This window comes from Xiphophorus couchianus, chromosome 10 (genome assembly GCF_001444195.1).
Source record: "Xiphophorus couchianus chromosome 10, X_couchianus-1.0, whole genome shotgun sequence".
NCBI lineage: Eukaryota > Metazoa > Chordata > Actinopteri > Cyprinodontiformes > Poeciliidae > Xiphophorus > Xiphophorus couchianus.
Genome location: NC_040237.1, coordinates 10,807,765 through 10,826,382, shown reverse-complemented (window position 1 = coordinate 10,826,382; position 18,618 = coordinate 10,807,765). Strand labels below are relative to the sequence as shown.

General features: G+C 38.7%; 2 protein-coding genes across 2 annotated transcripts in view; one reads left to right on the top strand and one right to left on the bottom strand.

Moving 5' to 3' along the window:
* Positions 1 to 3,242, bottom strand: part of tbkbp1 (TBK1 binding protein 1) — a 63,225-nt gene extending 59,983 nt beyond the window's left edge. The window contains exon 1 of the mRNA XM_028029958.1: positions 2,956 to 3,242. The gene's annotated coding sequence lies outside the window, so the exon portion shown is untranslated. The remainder of the gene's footprint in view (positions 1 to 2,955) is intronic.
* Positions 3,243 to 11,274: 8,032 nt separating this feature from the next.
* On the top strand, positions 11,275 to 18,044 carry pdk2a (pyruvate dehydrogenase kinase 2a). The gene is made up of 11 exons (XM_028029855.1): positions 11,275 to 11,505; positions 12,237 to 12,378; positions 12,794 to 12,865; positions 12,982 to 13,166; positions 14,430 to 14,519; positions 14,705 to 14,782; positions 15,084 to 15,160; positions 15,251 to 15,349; positions 16,221 to 16,331; positions 16,549 to 16,662; positions 16,758 to 18,044. Exons 1-11 carry the CDS (start codon positions 11,388 to 11,390, stop codon positions 16,896 to 16,898), a joined length of 1,227 nt encoding a protein of 408 aa, XP_027885656.1. The 5' UTR covers positions 11,275 to 11,387; the 3' UTR covers positions 16,899 to 18,044.
* The last annotated feature ends 574 nt before the right edge of the window (positions 18,045 to 18,618 follow it).

Here is an 18,618-nt window from a genome sequence, read left to right as displayed (position 1 = left end):
CTTGGACATTCAAACTAGGAATGAAGAGTAAATCGCAATTAACATTGGTATTGGTCACCTCAGTAAAATGTAGCTGATATTAATAACCAATATTTTTTTCCATTTTGATCCTGTTTATATATATGTTTTGGAAGGGGAGGGGTTGAGCATGTGATATTTATTTGGGCATTTGACAGTGACACAGCACACAATTGTGGCATGTTTAGCTAAATTAGAAAGAGATTTTCAGTGATATACTCATTCACAGTCCAGAAAGGGAAGAGAAGTAGATATAATACTATATGATATTAGTTAATATTGGTTAATGGTTATAGTAGCAATATTGAAAGGGGAAATTAAGTACAACCAAAAATGTTCATTTTGATGCAGTTCAATCAGAATGTAACACCGTCTTTTTCTCATGCACTTTTGTTCCACAGAACAATTTCAATAAAAAGGGGCAACATCACCTTGAGTCAGCAATAGTTACCTAGAATCAAAAGCACAATGCCCTGTTCAATGTAATTTAGTACGCTATTTTGTCTGTTTCCATTGTAAAAGCAAACCATATAACCAGCCCGTACTGAACCCACGGGCTGGTTTTGGATTCGCTTCAGTTGTAGGTCCATAAGACAATGGCATGGTTGCAGCAGAGCTACTGTTGTCACGCAACACAGTTCAGTGATTGTACAGGTTCAGTTGCTAAAGAGAAGGTTTCAGCTTGTAAATATCATCTCCTCAGGAGGAAAGAATCATGACTTCGACAGTGCAGAGCTTGATCGCCACTGGCAGCAGGTGAATGTGAGTGAGTCTAAAAGGCAAAGTAAGGGGAAGACTTACTTGACCTGGTAAATATGATGTCTGCCTGTGTCTTGCTTAAATATTGCAAGCACATTGAAAGAAAAGGACAAACTTGAGTTTCAAAATTAGTGTTTTTAGCCAACTATTGAAACATTTTAAAAAGTATGAAACATCACATTTGTGCCACTGCTAAAACGTTCAGCCACGGCTGAACACGCAGCTGCTTTTCTTCGACTTTCAAAACAAGCTGTTCAGCACAGGTACATAAATAAAGAGGCTTCTCCATTGTTGGTGAAAAGGGCAAGATGTGATTTCTGTTTTCTCCTCTGAACAGGCAACAAAAACACAAGTTAACCTTTGAATCATATTGTCCTCAGAGGAAAAAAGGAAGGGTAGCTTTGTTACTAATGCTGTCAGATTTATAATTCAAACCATTGGGTAGATTACACTGAGATTAATGCGAGTGGGCAGTTGCTTGATTTAAATATACTTTTTTCAACATCAACTGTAAGTAAGACTGAATACTGACTGAAGAATTTTTGTATTTGATGCTTTAAAGCCACTTGAACAAGTTGCCTTCATATCCTTCACACCTATATTCATCAAAAGAGTTCAGGTTTCCATACTTTGATGACAATATGTACTTTCATTGCCAGTAGCAACAGTCTTCTTTGTAAAACAAACATCTCATGAAGTTTTTTTAGAGAGGGTATCATGAGGATCACAGCACCCAGATCAGGGAAAAATGTTGAAGACAAAACAATATAGGCTTTCATGGCTCCTCATCTGAAAACTGATGATGAGTCCCATACTTTCTAAAGTATTTCAATACTGTAAACCTACCAAGACCTGGCTGTCCACATAAACTAACTACTCAGAGAAGGAGAACATTTTTTAGAGAAGCAGCCAAGAACTTTATGGTAACTCCGGAGGAGCTGTAGAGACTAACAGCTCAGGTGGCAGAATATGTTGATAGGATAACTGTTAGCAGAGAAAAATCATAAGAAGTCTCATTTTATGCCACAAGCCATATAGAAAACAAAGCAAACATGGAAGAAGGTGCACTGCTCTCTTCAGAAGAGACTGAAATTTTATTATTTGCTCATTTATGGAGGGAAACAAACACTGCACATAATCTAGAACGCAGTACCTCCTATGGTAGTGGCAACAACATGCAATGGGAATGCTGGACTACTCCAAAAGACTTCTGAAAAATGTGGAGGTCCGTTTTTCAACAAAACATGTAGCAAAAGCTACAATAAAGCTGCTTAGATCAAACCATATTCATCTGTTAGATTGGCTCTGTCAAAGTCCAGACCAAATCCAATTGAGAATCCAAATCCAATTTCACCAGCTTCAGCTTTTTTGCGAATATTTTTAGCCTTTAGATTTTCAAAGCTGATAGAAACATAAGCAGCTATCACTGTTACAAGAGGCGGTTCTGCAAAGGATAAAGCATCATGTATCCACCACTTCATAGTTATGTGCACAACATATATTATCAGCTGAGCAAACATTGCGAGAAAATGTAAAAACTTTCAAACTTCAACAAAGGCACTGCTAAATCCTCTGCTCCTCACGCCTGGATCTTTGAGAAGAAGAAAAAATGACCTAAAAATTACGGATCATTTTACAGGACTTCTCAAACGCTCACAGGCAGGTTGATCTCTCTGTATATGTTTTGCCAAATAGAATAAGTTGAATTGTGCGAGCATTTCCATGTGGTTTGTTGTAACTTGCCTTGTCCATGGACATCTAAATCCTGCTGACATCAAAATGAAGCAATTATGTTCTGGATTTTCACGCTGCTTGCGGTGTTTTGTGATGAAACCAGGGCTCTTGCGGACCGCTCTCCCATTAGCACCGAGTTGAAGCCGAAGGTTGGCCGCCAGCCCGCGGCCAGGGCATCGCTCAGACTGGTGCTGATGTTGCAAACAGCGGCTTCCAGATCGACCCCCTTCCCTCCCCTCCCGCCGCCTCCCCCATCAGCGATGCCCACTGCAAACACATCGCTACAGTAGTAATACTACATGAACAGATCTGTGGGAAGCACCCCACGTCTGGCCTTACCCACCCCCCCACACACCGTCTACACTCTGTTCACTAAACCGTCGCCATCCACCACGAAGGAAACGAACCACATCGCATTGTTTGGGTAGAAAACACATAACTTACGCGCTCCAGCTGATCGATCCGTGGATGGCATCCCTTTTTTTTTCTCACCCCAGTTGGTGGAGGCTTAGCTCCTCCTAAAGCAAAAACGCGTCCTCGCTTATTGTTATTCTCTTATTTAATTTGATGTAGCGCTGAGTCCAGGTGGAAGCCCGCTCTGCTCCTCTTGTGGCGCGGCTCAGCACGCCTCCCGGAGATGCTGCCGAGCAGGACTGAGGAGCTCCACTAATGTGGGATGATGATGATGATGATGATGTCGCGGGAATAGGAGCGTTAGTTTCCTCCTAACGAGAACATGCACCGCCTGAGTCACCGCGTATTTTCCAGGCAGAGTCCAATCTGTCAGCAGCACACTGGAGTGGAAGGTTATTTATCAAACATTTAAGTCCGGCTAGAATTTTAATATGAACAACATTCTTCATCCTCCACGGGGTTGAAAAAAAAAATAGCGTGAAAAAGCATGAATCTATTTATAGCCCACGCTTTTTCAACAGCTTACATTTAAAGACACATGCCTCTTCCAAAGGCTACATCCTCCATACATCAGCTTTGTTTGTTTTCACACCTTCTGTTTGCAGGACTGTGAGGAAAAACGTGGCTGGAGTTGTTGGCACCGGATCCACAGCGAAGCGCCGGGATCTGCAGGCGTCTTTTACAGCCATGGGAACAATGTGGGTCAATGCCCCACTTATGTGAAGCGCAAACTGTCGTCTTACTTCTTCCCCCCATATACTGGGGGTTTCATTTTCAATAAAGGTTTTTTTTTTTTTTTTTTTTTTTTTTTTTTTAACTATTTATAAATTAAATAGGAATGTTGCAGGAATTTATTTTATTACTTTAAACAATGAATGCTGCAATAATAACGACAAAATAGTTTATTTATTTTCTTGTACTGATGCAATTTAAATTAGGCAGGCTAAGTCAGAGTAGTAAATAATTTTAACATTTAAGAAACATATCAGTTTAAAAATATTAATTTATATCCAACCCCTCTTTATTCTGATACTCATAAATAAAAAGTATCCCTCAATATATTGACGGAAGCTTCATTTTTGGTGAACCCTGGATGTGGATAAATCTCATGCCAAATTATAATAAAGTCAGACTAAGCTTTGGAATCCACCATATCTTGCACAAGTATTTACACCTTTCAAATTTTCAACATTTTTCACATTTCTGAGCAACACCGAGCATTGAAAAACTCCATGACAACATGATGAGATGGTTTATTTTGTGAAGCAATTTCATCCATCAACTGAAAACGGAAAGAGTATGGCACAGCTCCAAACCTACCAAAATATAGTGTTCATCAAGAGCATTAAGACGGGAGAACCTGTTACAGCTAGTAGTTATACGTTCTTCAATTAACCTTTGTGGCGGTCGGAGAACACAGAAACTGAGTGAAAACCAACATTTGTTCAAGTAAGAAGGAAGCATGGATGTGAAAATTATCAATAAACAGATTGTGGGTAAAGACAAGAATTTGTTACAGTGGAAAATAAACCCAAAATACCCGGGAATTCAGAACTAATGTGGCAGGAAATAATGGATTAGAATGGCCCAGTCAAAGTCCGAACCTTAATCAACTCAAAATCTATGGTAACATTTGGCAAAAAGATTGAAAAAAAAAATTCTGAAGAAAAACATCTGATTTACATGAACCTGTAGTTCAGCTTCTGACTGGTGCACAAATTATTTAACCCAGGAAGTCCTTTATTCAGGCTAGATTAAATCATTATTTTAATTACATTTTTATAGCGTTGTTTTTATTTCCTTCATATTTGTCTGTCATTTTACTTCTATATTTGAAATACTTTCCTTAAAACAATTACTTTAGCGAGACACTAGATGGCAGTGTTGTACACCACAACTCTTCACTTTTTCCGACTTGAATTTCAGTATCCTGACCTTGCAAACAAACGTTTTTATTCCTAAGTGATCAATGCAATACACATCTGAATTTTTACAAACTTTTTTGAAACTTCCGGTTCTTGCAAAACGATTTAAATTCCTTTAACTTTTTTTCATATTTTGCCATGATACAACCAAAAATGATGGGTTTGATTGAAAATGCGTAGATATTCGCAAAGTACCGAAAAGAAAATGTCTATGAGTTTCAAAATATTTTCAAAATAAAAATCAGAAGTGTGGCAAGCATTTGTAATCATCCTCCCCCACACCCCTATTTACTCTGATTCCCTTAAGTAAAATCTAGTGTACAAAAGGCACCATGAAGACCAATTAACAGAGACTGGTCAGCGAATACGATGTGGAAAACATTGAAGAGGTGTTAGGTTAAAAAGTTAACTCTGACGTTTTTGGAGCAGTGTTCATCCAACGATGACACAACTGCAAAAGTGCCAAGAAAATGATAGCCCAATTTAACTGATAGGCTAGATAAGGAGCAATCAGAGAAACAGAGGAAAAGTGTGTGCTAACTTTTTATAAGTCGCAGAGATCACTAGCTGACATGAAAAAATCTATTGATAATAAATCTATTTGCTCTGCACTCAGCAAACCAGGCCTTAGTGGAGTAGTGACCAGAAGAGAGTTCTGGTTGAAAGAAAATCATGTAGGGACACATCAGTCCTGTAGAAGAAATTACTCTGGTCAGATGAGACTAAAGTTGAGCCTTTTCACAAAAAGAGGAAATATTTTATGAGTTGCCTCTACACCCTGAGGGCTCTCTCTCCACAGAGGAACATATTAGTGATTGTGGGGTGTTTTCCCTCAGCACAGACAGAAAAACTGGTCAGAGTTGATGGAAAGGTGGATGCAACAACATACTGGCCAATCCTGGAAGAAAAGTGTTAGAGTTGAAGCTTGGACAGATGTTTGCCTTTCAGCAGAACAACAATCCAGAAGTCAGAGCTACAGTGGAACATGTGGTTCAAAGCATGTTCCCGTGTTTAGATGGGCTTGTCAAAGTTCAGACCTAAACCCATTTGAGAATGTCTGGTTAGATTTGAAAATTGATGTATGAATTACCCATTCTGTCTGAGCTTGAGCTATTATGAACAACGGGCAAAATCAGAGTTTTCAGATGTGTAAAATTGATAGAGCAATGCCCACATGACTGCAGTTTTAATTGCAGTAAATATTTTTTCAAGACTCTGTAAATACTTTCAAAGTGCACTGACATATTTTAATAGCCGAGATCCAATCAAGCTATTGATTAAATAATATACACAGTTTATTAGGAAAATTAGAATACAATTGTAAATACAACCGGATACAACTGTAAATGTATCCAAAAGAAAGATATAAGGTTGTTGGTAGTTTTTCTTAATGTTTTTTAATATTTATATTTTTTAGCTATTTTAGATGTATGATATCACCTGAGCATCCTGACCTAATGGTGTTAAAGGTTTTGAAGCCAAACTTGATTCCCCATGCCCAGATGGCTGGAAAATAAATAAAACTTTAAATTACTGTTTTTTTCATTTAGATCTACTTTTTTTCTCAGCATTCTCATCAATCTGTCTTTTTTTAACTGACACTAATGATACTGTGAGACCTTCATTTATCAGTCTGATTACCTGTATTCACCCAATACAGGTAATCAGGCTATTGTCCTTGGTTGCATGAAAAGGAACTCACCAATGTAGCGTTAGTGTCTTGGTGATTACACTTGTCAGAAACACTGTTAAGCCTGAATATTTACTAAATGACATTTCCACAGGTAGTGCATTGAGCATTTTATTCCTGCTCAAGTGGAAACTTATGTTTGTGTAATGCAACCATTTGCATTTAGATGCACCTTTTAAATCCAAAGCGATCACAGCGTTAACGGTCCGTTGACAGTTCCCCTGGGCCTACAGAGGATTTTCCACTGGGGCTGTTATTGTCCAGTTGGTCACCCTTCATGCAGCACGGCTGTGACAGAATGCCCAAACATTTAGACCTCACATGCCTGGCAGTTTGTTGACTGTTGGGAATTGGAGCCGACAACTGGCAGGACTGGAGTCTGATGGGGTGAGGAAAAATACTGGTGGTAGCCTAAGGCCCCCCAGCCCCTTCCCCTCCTCTGATTAGTACAGTTTCCATTCAGGCAACTATCAGTTCCCTCAATGGCCACAGTTTCAGGCCAAAGTAAGATCAAGCTTATAATTATACTATCTAAACAGAAATTTATGTCCTTCATGGGTTCAGTATAAACTGATTAATACATTTTTGGAGTGTTACTGATGCAGCTGGAATGGACAAATATCTGTTTACTCCTGATGCTGATCATATTTCAGCACCTTCTCTCTACCTTCTCCCATTTCTGAAAATCAGCAAAGCATCTTTGTAAAGTCTCTGCAAAACATTTTTTTTTACTGATCATCTTCAATTCATTAGTTCAGGTTTTTCTAATGATCCAGACAAACTTTGTCATACAGAAAATATTGTTAAAGTACATTATTTTAGTCCAGTTGTCTATAAGTAGAAATGTTCATACTTATCTCATTCAAAAATGGCCCCCAAAGCAGTTCTGTGAGTACTTTTGCGAACTGTTTTAAATGTTTGTTGAAGAATGATCCTCTTCAGGTTTGATTATCTCAATATTACAAACGTTGAACTAGCAATTATTAAATGTAGTGGGCATTTTCTAAAAACTGTGAACTGGCCCTAGTTTGCTGCAAAATTGGAAGTTACGAATCAGCAGTATCAGCTGGTTACTGACTGGAAATACAAATAAGCACTGGGAAACCGTAGCAACAAGCTGTATTTTGTCTGTACTCTTTCACCCCCATGATGGCCTGGGGCTCTGACCAGTGAGGCATGGTGCCACCAATGCTAACAACTCAGGGGTGTCCAAAGTGCACCACAATTAAAAAATACAGAGAATCTGTCCTGCTGGCAGCACAGGGGGTTGATGCAGGTCAGCACTTTTCTAAGAAAAATCTAAAAAGAGCGAGAGTTTCATTTTTCTGTTATTAATCATGTTGCTGTTTTTAATGACTAAACTTTGCTAAATTGAGCAAGGGCTGACCTTTGCCCTGTGCTTTTTCCCCACCACAACCCCCGAGGACAACGGACCCAAAAGAAATTATTATCAGTGCAGCAATTGGACATGACACTTTTTGTGTCCAGGATCAACAATGATTTCCAGATTACTACACTACTTCATTAAAATATTGCATATTTAGAGTTTTACTGAAGAGATTAAAAAAATAACATATTTGTTGAGAAATTAATTTTTTGTGGCCTTTGAGTGCTGTCAACTCTTTGACTTTGGCCCTGGTGGCAAAAGGTTTGGACACCGCTGCCTTAAGTAGATAAAACTGACCCAACTGAGCTATTTTGAGCATCTACACTGTAAAACATAATAAGTGGACTTTACTTTAAAATGTGTGCAAAATTGATGCCTCAAAAAAAAATCAAAGTTTCAAAATGTAAAAATGTTAGTATGTGAAAGCTGTAAATGTAAGTTAAGCCCATTTAATTTATTTGATTAAAGTTAGCATTGTAATTCGCTAAACACCAAAGAATTCACTGGGCTTGAGTGTTACCAAACATTGATCAAAGCCAAGTCATATTCACCCATCTTTTTCAGTTAAATACAAAGTTACAATTTATAGAGACATAGAAAATAAGTTGTGTTTACTTAAATCTGTGCAAACCAATTGCCTCAAAAGAATCAATTATTGCAACATATAAAAACAAGTGATGTTACGTTGTGCAATTTAAGTGTTGCAAACCTAAAATAACCTTTTAAATGTTATCAGGTTATTCTTATATAACCTGATAACATTTAGTTGTAGATAAACTAAACATTAAAGACATCTGGACATATAAGCCATATGCAAATTGACTTATATGCCAATTTGCAAAAAATATTGTTTTCCATGGTAAAGAATATTTTTTAATTTGTCTAAAGTGTTATTCTCAACACACACACAAAATTCTGCCTATCAAAAGCATTGTATTTGTTACATACAGTACAGACCAAAAGTTTGGGCACATCTTTTAATGCAATGAGTTTCCTTTATTTTCATGGCTATTGACATTGTAGATTCACACTGAAGGCATCAAAACTATGAATAACACATGTGGAAATATGCACTAAACAAAAAAGTGTAAAACAACTGAAAATACCCCTTATATTCTAGTTTCTTCAAAGTAGCAACATTTTGCTGTGATTACTGCTTTGCACACACTCTGCATTTTCTTGATGAGCTTCAAGAGGTCGTCACCTGAAATGGTTTTCACTTCATAGGTGCCCTGTCAGGTTAATAAGTGGGATTTCTTGCCTTATAAATAGTCATGAAAATAAAGAAAACCCATTGAAGGTGTGTCCAAACTTTTGGTCTGTACTGTACATTAAAAAGCATATTCTCATTGAATCGTATTTTATTTTTCAGCACTTAAATCAGTTATACAGAAGTTCAAAAGTTTCTCTTTGGTTTCCAGATTTGCTTGAGCAGAAATGGAGTAACGTCTGGACATGCCCTGAATGTTAAGTGTTAACCCTTCACAATCCAAAATCTTTCAAATACCTAACTTTTTTACATCAACTCAATTTAAAAAGATTAACTTAAAAAGCGTATTTTTTTATCTGAAAGTTTATGCGACAAACAACAACTAAATAAATATCCACTGTTATGTACAGAATCAGTGATGCAGAGACCATGGGAACTTTGGTAGTGTGCATGTTAGTCATTTATTCAGATATTTTCTAAGTCCAAGGTAACATTTTTTTTGTTTTTGAGTCCAAGCTTTACTTTCCTTTTGCAGACGTTTGTTGGTCCAAACAATCCAATTTTAGCCTGATATGTTTACAGAATCTGTTCTGAAATCCTTCCTATGTTTGTGTCTGTAAGGTGACAAGATGTAAAATGATCTGGAAGACACTGGGATTTCAGCATTAAAAACAAAAGCAACCAACCCTGACGTGTACATGTGATGATCACGCTCAGCAGGGATCATATTACATGCTCATATGAGGAGTGAAAACTCCAAGACTATCTAATCTTTATCTTCATGTACAAACATCTGACTCTTCACTGTTATATCACTTTCTCTTTTATGGTTTTCAAAACAAGAAACTGCGCAAACTAAAATATGTTCTGACTTAGAGCTCACTCGTGCTGGCTTTCTAGAGACAATCCCAGAGGTACTGACGCAGCCGCCGTTTATGTAACAAGAGATTTGATTAGGACAGCCAGTTCCCTGATGAAGGCATTTCTACTCAGAACTGGCGAGCTTCCAGAGAATCATTCACAGACTGGGAACTGGGAGGGCGTAAACAAGTAGCAGTGGACCAGACTGCGTCATCATGAAGGTTAAGGAAAAGGTTGGTTTTATCTTTTAATGAAGAAATCTGATTCACATTGGATCCTAATGAATGGATGTAAAAGCTAATAAACAGTTGAACAGTTAATTTGATGACTGATTATATACAGTATATTAAAAAGCATAGATAAATGGATGGATGGATGGATGGATGGATGGATGGACGGACGGACGGATCCTGTTATACACACAAAACTGGTGTTTATGTAGGTGTGTTAAGAAGAAAGCAATTTCTAAAAGGAAATCTTTGGTCATGTTTGCAGTTTGACACAAGCCACATAGTTTGCACAACAAACATGTAGAAGAAAGTGCTCCAGTCAGATTACACCAAAACTGAACGTGGTACTGGTAGTGTTAATGCAAAACACTCTGTGTGATGGAAAACTAACCTTGTACATCACCCTGAGCACACCATCCCTATTGTGAAACATGGTAGTGGCAACATCATACTGTAGGAATGTTTTCTTTTCAGCAGGGAACCTGGTCAGAATTGATGTGGAAAAAAAGCTATTAGATACTTTAATTATAATAAAGGTTAATCTCCCTGCAGGGCATTTATCCTAAACAGGCAGCCAGACCTCAATCAACAAAGCTCATTTGTTGATTGAATGGCCTAGTCAAGGCTCAAACATAAATACAAATGCATGTTGAATCCCTTATCCCTTATCGCATCAAACTCGCATTTAATGTCTCATATTAAAGTTCATTGTTTGGATTTAGAGACAAAAGTAAATTATTAACTTGAATAAACTCTAAATATTAACCCACTTTATATGTTTCTGATATCCCTGCCCACTTCTACCCCCACCAAAGTTACTGTTAGTGATTCGTGGAATAAAGTGGGGCTGCCAAACAGCCCCACACTTTACTTAAGTAAAGTATGTTTACTTGAGCCGTTGTTTCAACTGTTCTGGAAGCGTTTCCTTTCTGGGAGGGTCCAAACTAGCCACGCCTTCTAACGACTCCGATTGGTCACTCTGGAGGGTAAATAAAATTCCTTTCATCTGATTGGTTGAAGATCAGTATTTTTCTTTCGTCCCGCAAGCCGTAGCAGCTAGAAACCAACCCACTCAGAAAACTGGGGGCCGAGCCTCCCTTCTGGATTATTATTGACACAAACTGGACCTAAAAGAGAAAGGAACCATCTGATAGCCATCATGAAGTTTGTACGCTTTATAATGAAAAACGCCGCGTTGGCCAGCGCGCCGAAGCACATCGAGCATTTCTCCAAATTCTCTCCGTCTCCGCTCTCCATGAAGCAGTTCATCGATTTCGGTGAGTTGAGCTCGAATTTGATTTTTCCCATTTTAGCGACGCTACTTGAACGGTTTAAATCCGCTAAATTCTGCAACACCCATTCATGCTGTGGGTTGTAATTGTGAATTTCAAAGCATGCATCTGCTGTGCACGGGCCTGCTGTAATTTGCTGTTCATAGGCGCGCAGTGTTGCATCAGATCTGCTGCAAACTCAGGCTGCACCATTTTGCCTCTAACTGGTCGCAAAACAAGTTATGATCTGCAGGTGTTAATTTAGATAAAGGAATATAAAATGATAAATGTACTCAAATAAAACAAACTTTAAAGTTAGGTTGATATGTTTGCTCAGACCGTTTAAACCCTAAAGAACTTGGCAACTTGAAGTGAAACAGAGGAAAAATATTTTATTTTTACAAATAAATTGCTGAATTTATAGTTTTTTTCTCTCTCAGACCATTATCCATCATCAAATGAAGTTTTTATGTCTGTCAGTTCTTACCTGGCTCTAACTGTTCACAAAAACAACTTCTAAGCTGCAAATGGGTCTGTTTAAAGATGCATCATATTTTACTTTATTTATTCAAAATACACTCAAGTAATTCAAAATAAAATTTCTTATTTTATTTTGCTTACTGAAACCCTTCGAAACCTCAAAAAAAGTAGAACAGTAAGGAATAATTAAAACTTAATGTTTGTGTGAGAAAAATCTGAATTGATTTGTTTTGTCTCTGTTTACCGCTAACTTTCAGGTTCCATCAATGCCTGTGAAAAGACATCCTTTGTCTTTTTGAGGCAGGAACTCCCTGTGAGACTCTCCAACATCATGAAGGAGATCAACCTCCTGCCAGACAAGCTGCTCACTACTCCCTCAGTCCAAATGGTGCAGAGATGGTGAGTTGTTTGTCCAGGAGACGACCTATTGATTTTTATTGGCCTGGGTTTTATCTGCAGGCTGATATGTCGCCCTTTCTCGTGGCCAAGTTTTATTACAATCACAGCGGCTGTTGTTTACCACAAACCGGGGCGGTTAATCTGCCCTCATTAGTTACATAACACTCTGAATTACAACAAAGCCCTGTGACCGAGTTGTGCTCTCTCCAACTTGCTCAGAGCGGAGGATGGGGGAGTGGCTGTGAGCTGTGAACTTTAGCCCAGTTTCCCTGTCACAAACCCACGTGACCTGTGTTTTTCTCATTGAACTATTTTTGCTTCCTTCATGAACTTTCACTTCCTTCAGACTTACTCTGCTGTGCCTCCTGTGTTTCTCATTACATGTTTATTGGTTCGTTTTATTTATTTTTTTCAGGTATTGTCAGAGTTTAATGGAGATCCTTGACTTCCTAGACACGAATCCAGATGACCACAGAGTGCTTGCAGAGTAAGGCTTTAGTTCTTGTAAAGATGTTATAACAGAAGACTAATTTCCCAATTAATGCATCTGTTTCTTGAAGATGCTAAGTCCCCGACAGCTGAAGGTGTATACTTTCTCCCCAGGTTTGTCGATGCCTTGGTTACCATCAGAAACAGACACAACGACGTGGTGCCGACCATGGCGCAGGGGATCATTGAATACAAGGAGGTTTTTCCCCAGGATGTGGTCACCAACCAGAACATCCAGTATTTTCTGGACCGCTTCTACATGAGCCGCATCTCCATACGAATGCTGATCAACCAACACAGTAAGCCCACAACCAGTTTCAAAATTCAGCTAGATTTTATTTTTTTGTGTTTGTTTCTTTAATTTTTGGTCATATTTTTCATTTTTGGTTTACTTTCATTACTGTTTTGTTTATTATTATTATTATTATTATTATTTTATGCCAAAGAATTTTTTTTAGATATTTGTTAGAGACATGTTACAATTTTCATTTGTCACCTACCTGATGAACAACCTAATCATTCACAAAAGAAATCCTTAAAGGCAAATATCGAAAAATGTCCATTACAGTTATAATCTGAGGTGATTTAGACAACGACTGTAACAGAAGTTCCTCCCTCATTTTTCTTTCAGTCAGCATTGACCTTACTAAGATGCCACTGTTCAGCAGAGGACAGATTTATTGAGCTAGGTTTTTAAAATGTCAGTTTTGCACTTTTGTACTGAAAATCATCCCTTGTTGCAGTTATTCCTATGAATATTGAATATTATTGGGTAGATATGACAGCAAAGGGAGAGTTTAGCTACTTATCTCATTTGGATTGGCGACAGACATTCACATATTTAAATTTACACAAGTCTATTCCAAACATCACACCCCACAAATGATAAGAGCCAAAAGAAAGGAAAAAAGTGGTTAAGGCCACTGCTACGTCAGCATGTTCTTCGTTTATCAGCGCAGATAGCCTATCTCTGCTTAGCTGCTGACATTTTTCAGGCCCCTGTGCATTTATGCTGCAGCTGAATTCATATATGCAGTAAAACCCGCACAACTGGTGCAGAAGGAGATAAGAGAAAGAATGAAAGGTGTCTTTTTTTTCCTTTTTATCTGGTACGGTCCTGCACAGTCTAGTTTTGTTTGTCAGAGAGCGCCTGGATAATCCACGATGTTGACAGACAAACTGCTGAAGCATGCATTATCGTTGATCCAAAGTGAAATATTTCGAAACTGCTGTTACATGAAGGGCAAACGTCAAGAGTTGTATAACCTCGTCCCTATCGAACCAGTTTCACACCCGGGCAACTTTTAATGCCCTACACGTCTTTCGTAACATCTTGTTTTTCCAAACTAAGGGAGAGCAGAATGACTGCATGTAAGCATGGAAATCACTTAATACTATTTTTTACTCTTCTTTTGCACAGGCAATACCAAGCCCAAGAGTCTTGCCTGTGCAAAAGACAAGACTTTCACACATTTAAAAACTTTTTTCTTGCAAAAACTTTGTAGGTAAAATATAAAATGTCGAATACCCCTGATTTTCCCTTATTCCCTTGTTTTCTGCAGCTCTTGTGTTTGATGGTACCACTAACCCAGTCCACCCAAACACAATAGGAAGCATCGACCCTCAATGCAATGTAGGAGATGTAGTCCAAGGTGAGTATGAACTTGACTTAAGGCCTCAAAATACTTAAACTGGCCACAATTTATAGGAATCCTTGTTTTTTTTAGCTACGTTATGGGTTTTAAAGTAGCTGCAATCATGTTCCATCCACTTTAAGAACAATGTTGTGTTTTGTTTTGTCTGCAATTAAAATTAAGTTTCTTTTCATTATCATCAGATGCCTTCCACAGTGCTAAGATGTTGTGTGACCAGTATTACCTCCGCTCTCCTGATTTGGTTTTGCAGGAAATGAACCGTAAGTTTTCCAATGATTTGTAGTTTAACGATTCGGTGCTATGCAAAAGTTTTCATAGTTCTTGACCCTTTTTCACTTTTTCTGAAGTTTCACTGTATTTTATGGGAATTTCTCGAAACAGACCAACACAAAGCAGATGAAATAAAAATTTGTATATTGTGCCTTTACCCCCCTAAATAAAGTCCATTGCAAACAACAACCTTCAGAAATTTCCCCACTGTGGGAGCAGAAGATGTGTGTAGCAGATTATGAATGAGGAGCTGATCTCTGTATATATTTTTTTTATTCTTCTTTTGCACAGACAAGACGAATAGTCACCCCATAAGCATCGTTTATGTGCCCTCCCACCTTTACCACATGTTGTTTGAGCTTTTCAAGGTAGGAGATGCTGCCTTCTAATTCATACATATGCCTAAAATTAACAGTCATTTTAAAAAAAAAAAAAAGTTTCTTTTTTTCTCTTTGTAGAATGCAATGAGAGCTACCATTGAGACTCATGAAAACAGCAACAGCCTCCCACCCGTTAAGGTCATGGTGTCTCTTGGTGGAGAGGACATGTCAATCAAGGTGAGACAAAGTTTAAAGTGCAGGGCAACTACATTTCCATTTCCAGCAGTTGCTTAGATAAGATGAGTGCAAATAGTTTTACAACTTCAAAGGGCAGTAAAGAATATGCTTCATGGTCAGATAAAATATTTTATTTTGGAGCAGGAAGACGCCAAATCTTTATCTCCTCTAAGTGTTTTACATAGTAGTACAAAGGATTTTTGCGCTGAAGAAATCTGAATGTGAATAATTGATCAGTTTTGTCTTTCAATGTGTGAATTTTTCAGTTTTATATGAAGCCAATATTTCCCAGCAGAAGTTGTTTTTGCTCTCTGAATGTTTGATCTGTCCCACTTATGTAACGACTTAGTCCTCGTTTCAGCACAGCGCTTTCTGTAGCCTCTCCGATAAGATAAGTTGATATTTTTCACCGGGATCAGCAGGTCTCTGGTTGTCATCTGGCTACAACTGGCCCAGTTGAACAAACAGAATCGCTACAGAAAACATCAGATGATCTTTCAGTTCCTCTTTAGTAAAATTTGATCAATCTCAAGAAGTCAAACTGTCTATGTTGGATAAAAACAAAAGCTCTGGGTCAGGGGTAACACTGGATACTTTTTCTACATGTATCAAACAGTGGTTGCTAAGTTATCCAAATGACCATCCTGACGTAAAGTAGTAGTAGTTGCATTTTTCTAAATATTTTATGTATACATCTCTGCTTATCATTAACCTCCTAGGGACTATTGTTTTTGGAAAAATTAGCTTTTATTTGCAAAATCTGCAGTTTAACAATTACAACATTCTACCTAATCTGTTCATTTTTTACCAGGTTAGCTCTCATCTCCTGTCAGCACTCATGTCTTCTGTTTCTCTGTCTGTTCCCCTGTAGGTGAGCGACCGAGGCGGCGGCGTCCCGTTTCGCAAGATCGAGAACCTTTTCAGCTACATGTACTCCACTGCTCCTGCTCCACAGATCAGCGACCACTCCAGTACACCCTTGGTAAGGAGGTTTTGGTTTAGATGTACAGATGCTCTCAGCCTTTGTGCTTCTCAAAAATGTTTTTAGTCTTTTATTTAGACTTTGCTCTGTAGAGGTTGCATTTCTACCGCCTTTTTTTGTCATCTGTCGTTATCTCCCTAGTCAACAAAAGCGATTCTGAAAAAAGGTGCTACTAATTCCAAACTACAAATTTTAAGCCTTTCCCCTTTCTGTGCAGGCTGGATTCGGCTACGGCCTTCCCATTTCTCGTCTCTACGCTAAGTATTTCCAGGGGGATCTGCAGCTTTACTCGATGGAGGGTTTCGGCACAGATGCTGTCATCTACTTGAAGGTGAGCTAGTTTGTGCATGAAACTGTGGCACAAAACAATCGGGTGTGAACTTCCTTTTGATTTAGTAAATTTCTTTTTCTGATATGTCCATCTAGGCTCTTTCCACGGACTCTATCGAAAGGTTGCCAGTGTACAACAAAACCGCTCTGAAGAACTACAAAGTGTGCCAGGAGGCTGATGACTGGTGCATGCCCAGTAAAGAACCCTTAGATCTGCGCAAATACAAGGTGGCCTAGTCAGACCTTCGGGTGCAACCGCTGCTTTAAGACTACGAAGCATGGATTCTCCATGAACCACGTCCTAGTATTCCCATGGGATCATCCGCCGAAGCAGATGAGCTTCTTACACCTCCCAGAACCAGACCAGATTTCAGCCGACGTCACCAGTAGCATGTCATTTCCAGCTTCTGTCATTCTTTCTGGTTTCTGTAATAGAGAATTAGACAAACTCGGAACTGCTACTAACAGGACATTTAAAGAAGGTTACCATTGAGACCTGGTGAAGCAGCCCGGGCGCTGCTGAAACGAGACTCGGCATCAAGCGGTAAAAGGTGGAGTCATGTGCAGGTGGGGGTAGACGAAGGAGGGCACCCAGCCCATTATTGGGTGTCAGAAAATGAGAGAGAAGTCGAGAGCAAGAGTGGACAGAGGAAGTTGAACGAGATCCAGCAGTTTTGAGTTAGATGTAGAGGCTTTTACAGAACAGTGAAATCTGTCGTCCATCTATGCCTTATAGTAGCAAATCCTCGCAAAGGCACGTTTTGTTTTAATACTTGAACTATCACAACTGATATTTGCACCTTAAATTTGATGGTACTGTAATGGTGTTTGGTTTGGGAATTTTGAGCAAATGCTAGATTCTGAAGTTGAGTTTGTTTTTTTTTTGCATTAATTTTCTTGCAGACGTTTTGTATTTCAGCCTTTGCAAATGTAAAAGAAAACTGATCTTGTGCTCAGTTTTTTGGACCAGGCTGAATTTAATCCTCATTTTTTGTGCATTATTTGTAAGAACTACAAAGAAAAAGGGCATCATTTTCAACAAGCTGCAGCCCCACTGGGCCCAAGTTTGCTGTCAGTCCATCAGAGTATTTGCCAGCCTTGTCTCAAAGCTAACATCTTGAAGACGAAGTCATTATAAGTGAGTGTTATTAAGCCCCAGTGGGTGCCATGTTTGTGGTTTTAATAGGCCAGTTTTTCGCACACTGTGCCAAATGAGACTGCCACGGGTCCAGATGTGTTCACAATAGTTTTTATTGTGTTTATCTAACTCATGCAGTATAAAATGTTATTTTTATAGCTACACTTTGACTGAAAGTGTAGCTAACAGTATTTAACATGTAAATACGGTTAATAAAAACAGAAACACCTGTAGGCAAAATGTTATTTTTGTCTCTTTTCTTTTTCTGTGTGTTTGGTCATTATATGGTGGTTAATTAAATCTGTGCAAAGAGACATGAACAAAGCACACAGAGCTACCGGTCTAGTGTCACTGGCAAAGAGATCAGGTAGAGCCGCCGTTCCATCATCGGATAGTTGAAAAGACGCTTCTTGCTCCACTTATAGCTACGTTGTTTATTGCTGTTGCCACTCTATTCGCCTGTGAGTACAAACTGTTTTGTCACACGGTTATGCCAGTAGACGAGTGAGTGGACCACATTGTTTTCTGGCCATTTCTGGCTAAAAGCCCAGTGAGGCAGAGGTTGCAGCGGGTAAACCGAGAAGGGAAAATCTTGTTTGTCTAGTATTTGAAGCATGTGAGACCCCCACAGCTAGAGGCCAATAGCCTGAGGAAGTGCACTGAGGCAGTGCTATTAATAGCTGACTGCTTATAGACTTTGCTGGAGGTGATTTTTCAACCATCACCATAATTCTCCTTTATCTGACGGATTATTAGCAATAAATACGTTTCTGTGACACAGTTCACAGAAACGTGGTAGACACAATATGAAGCGGAAGG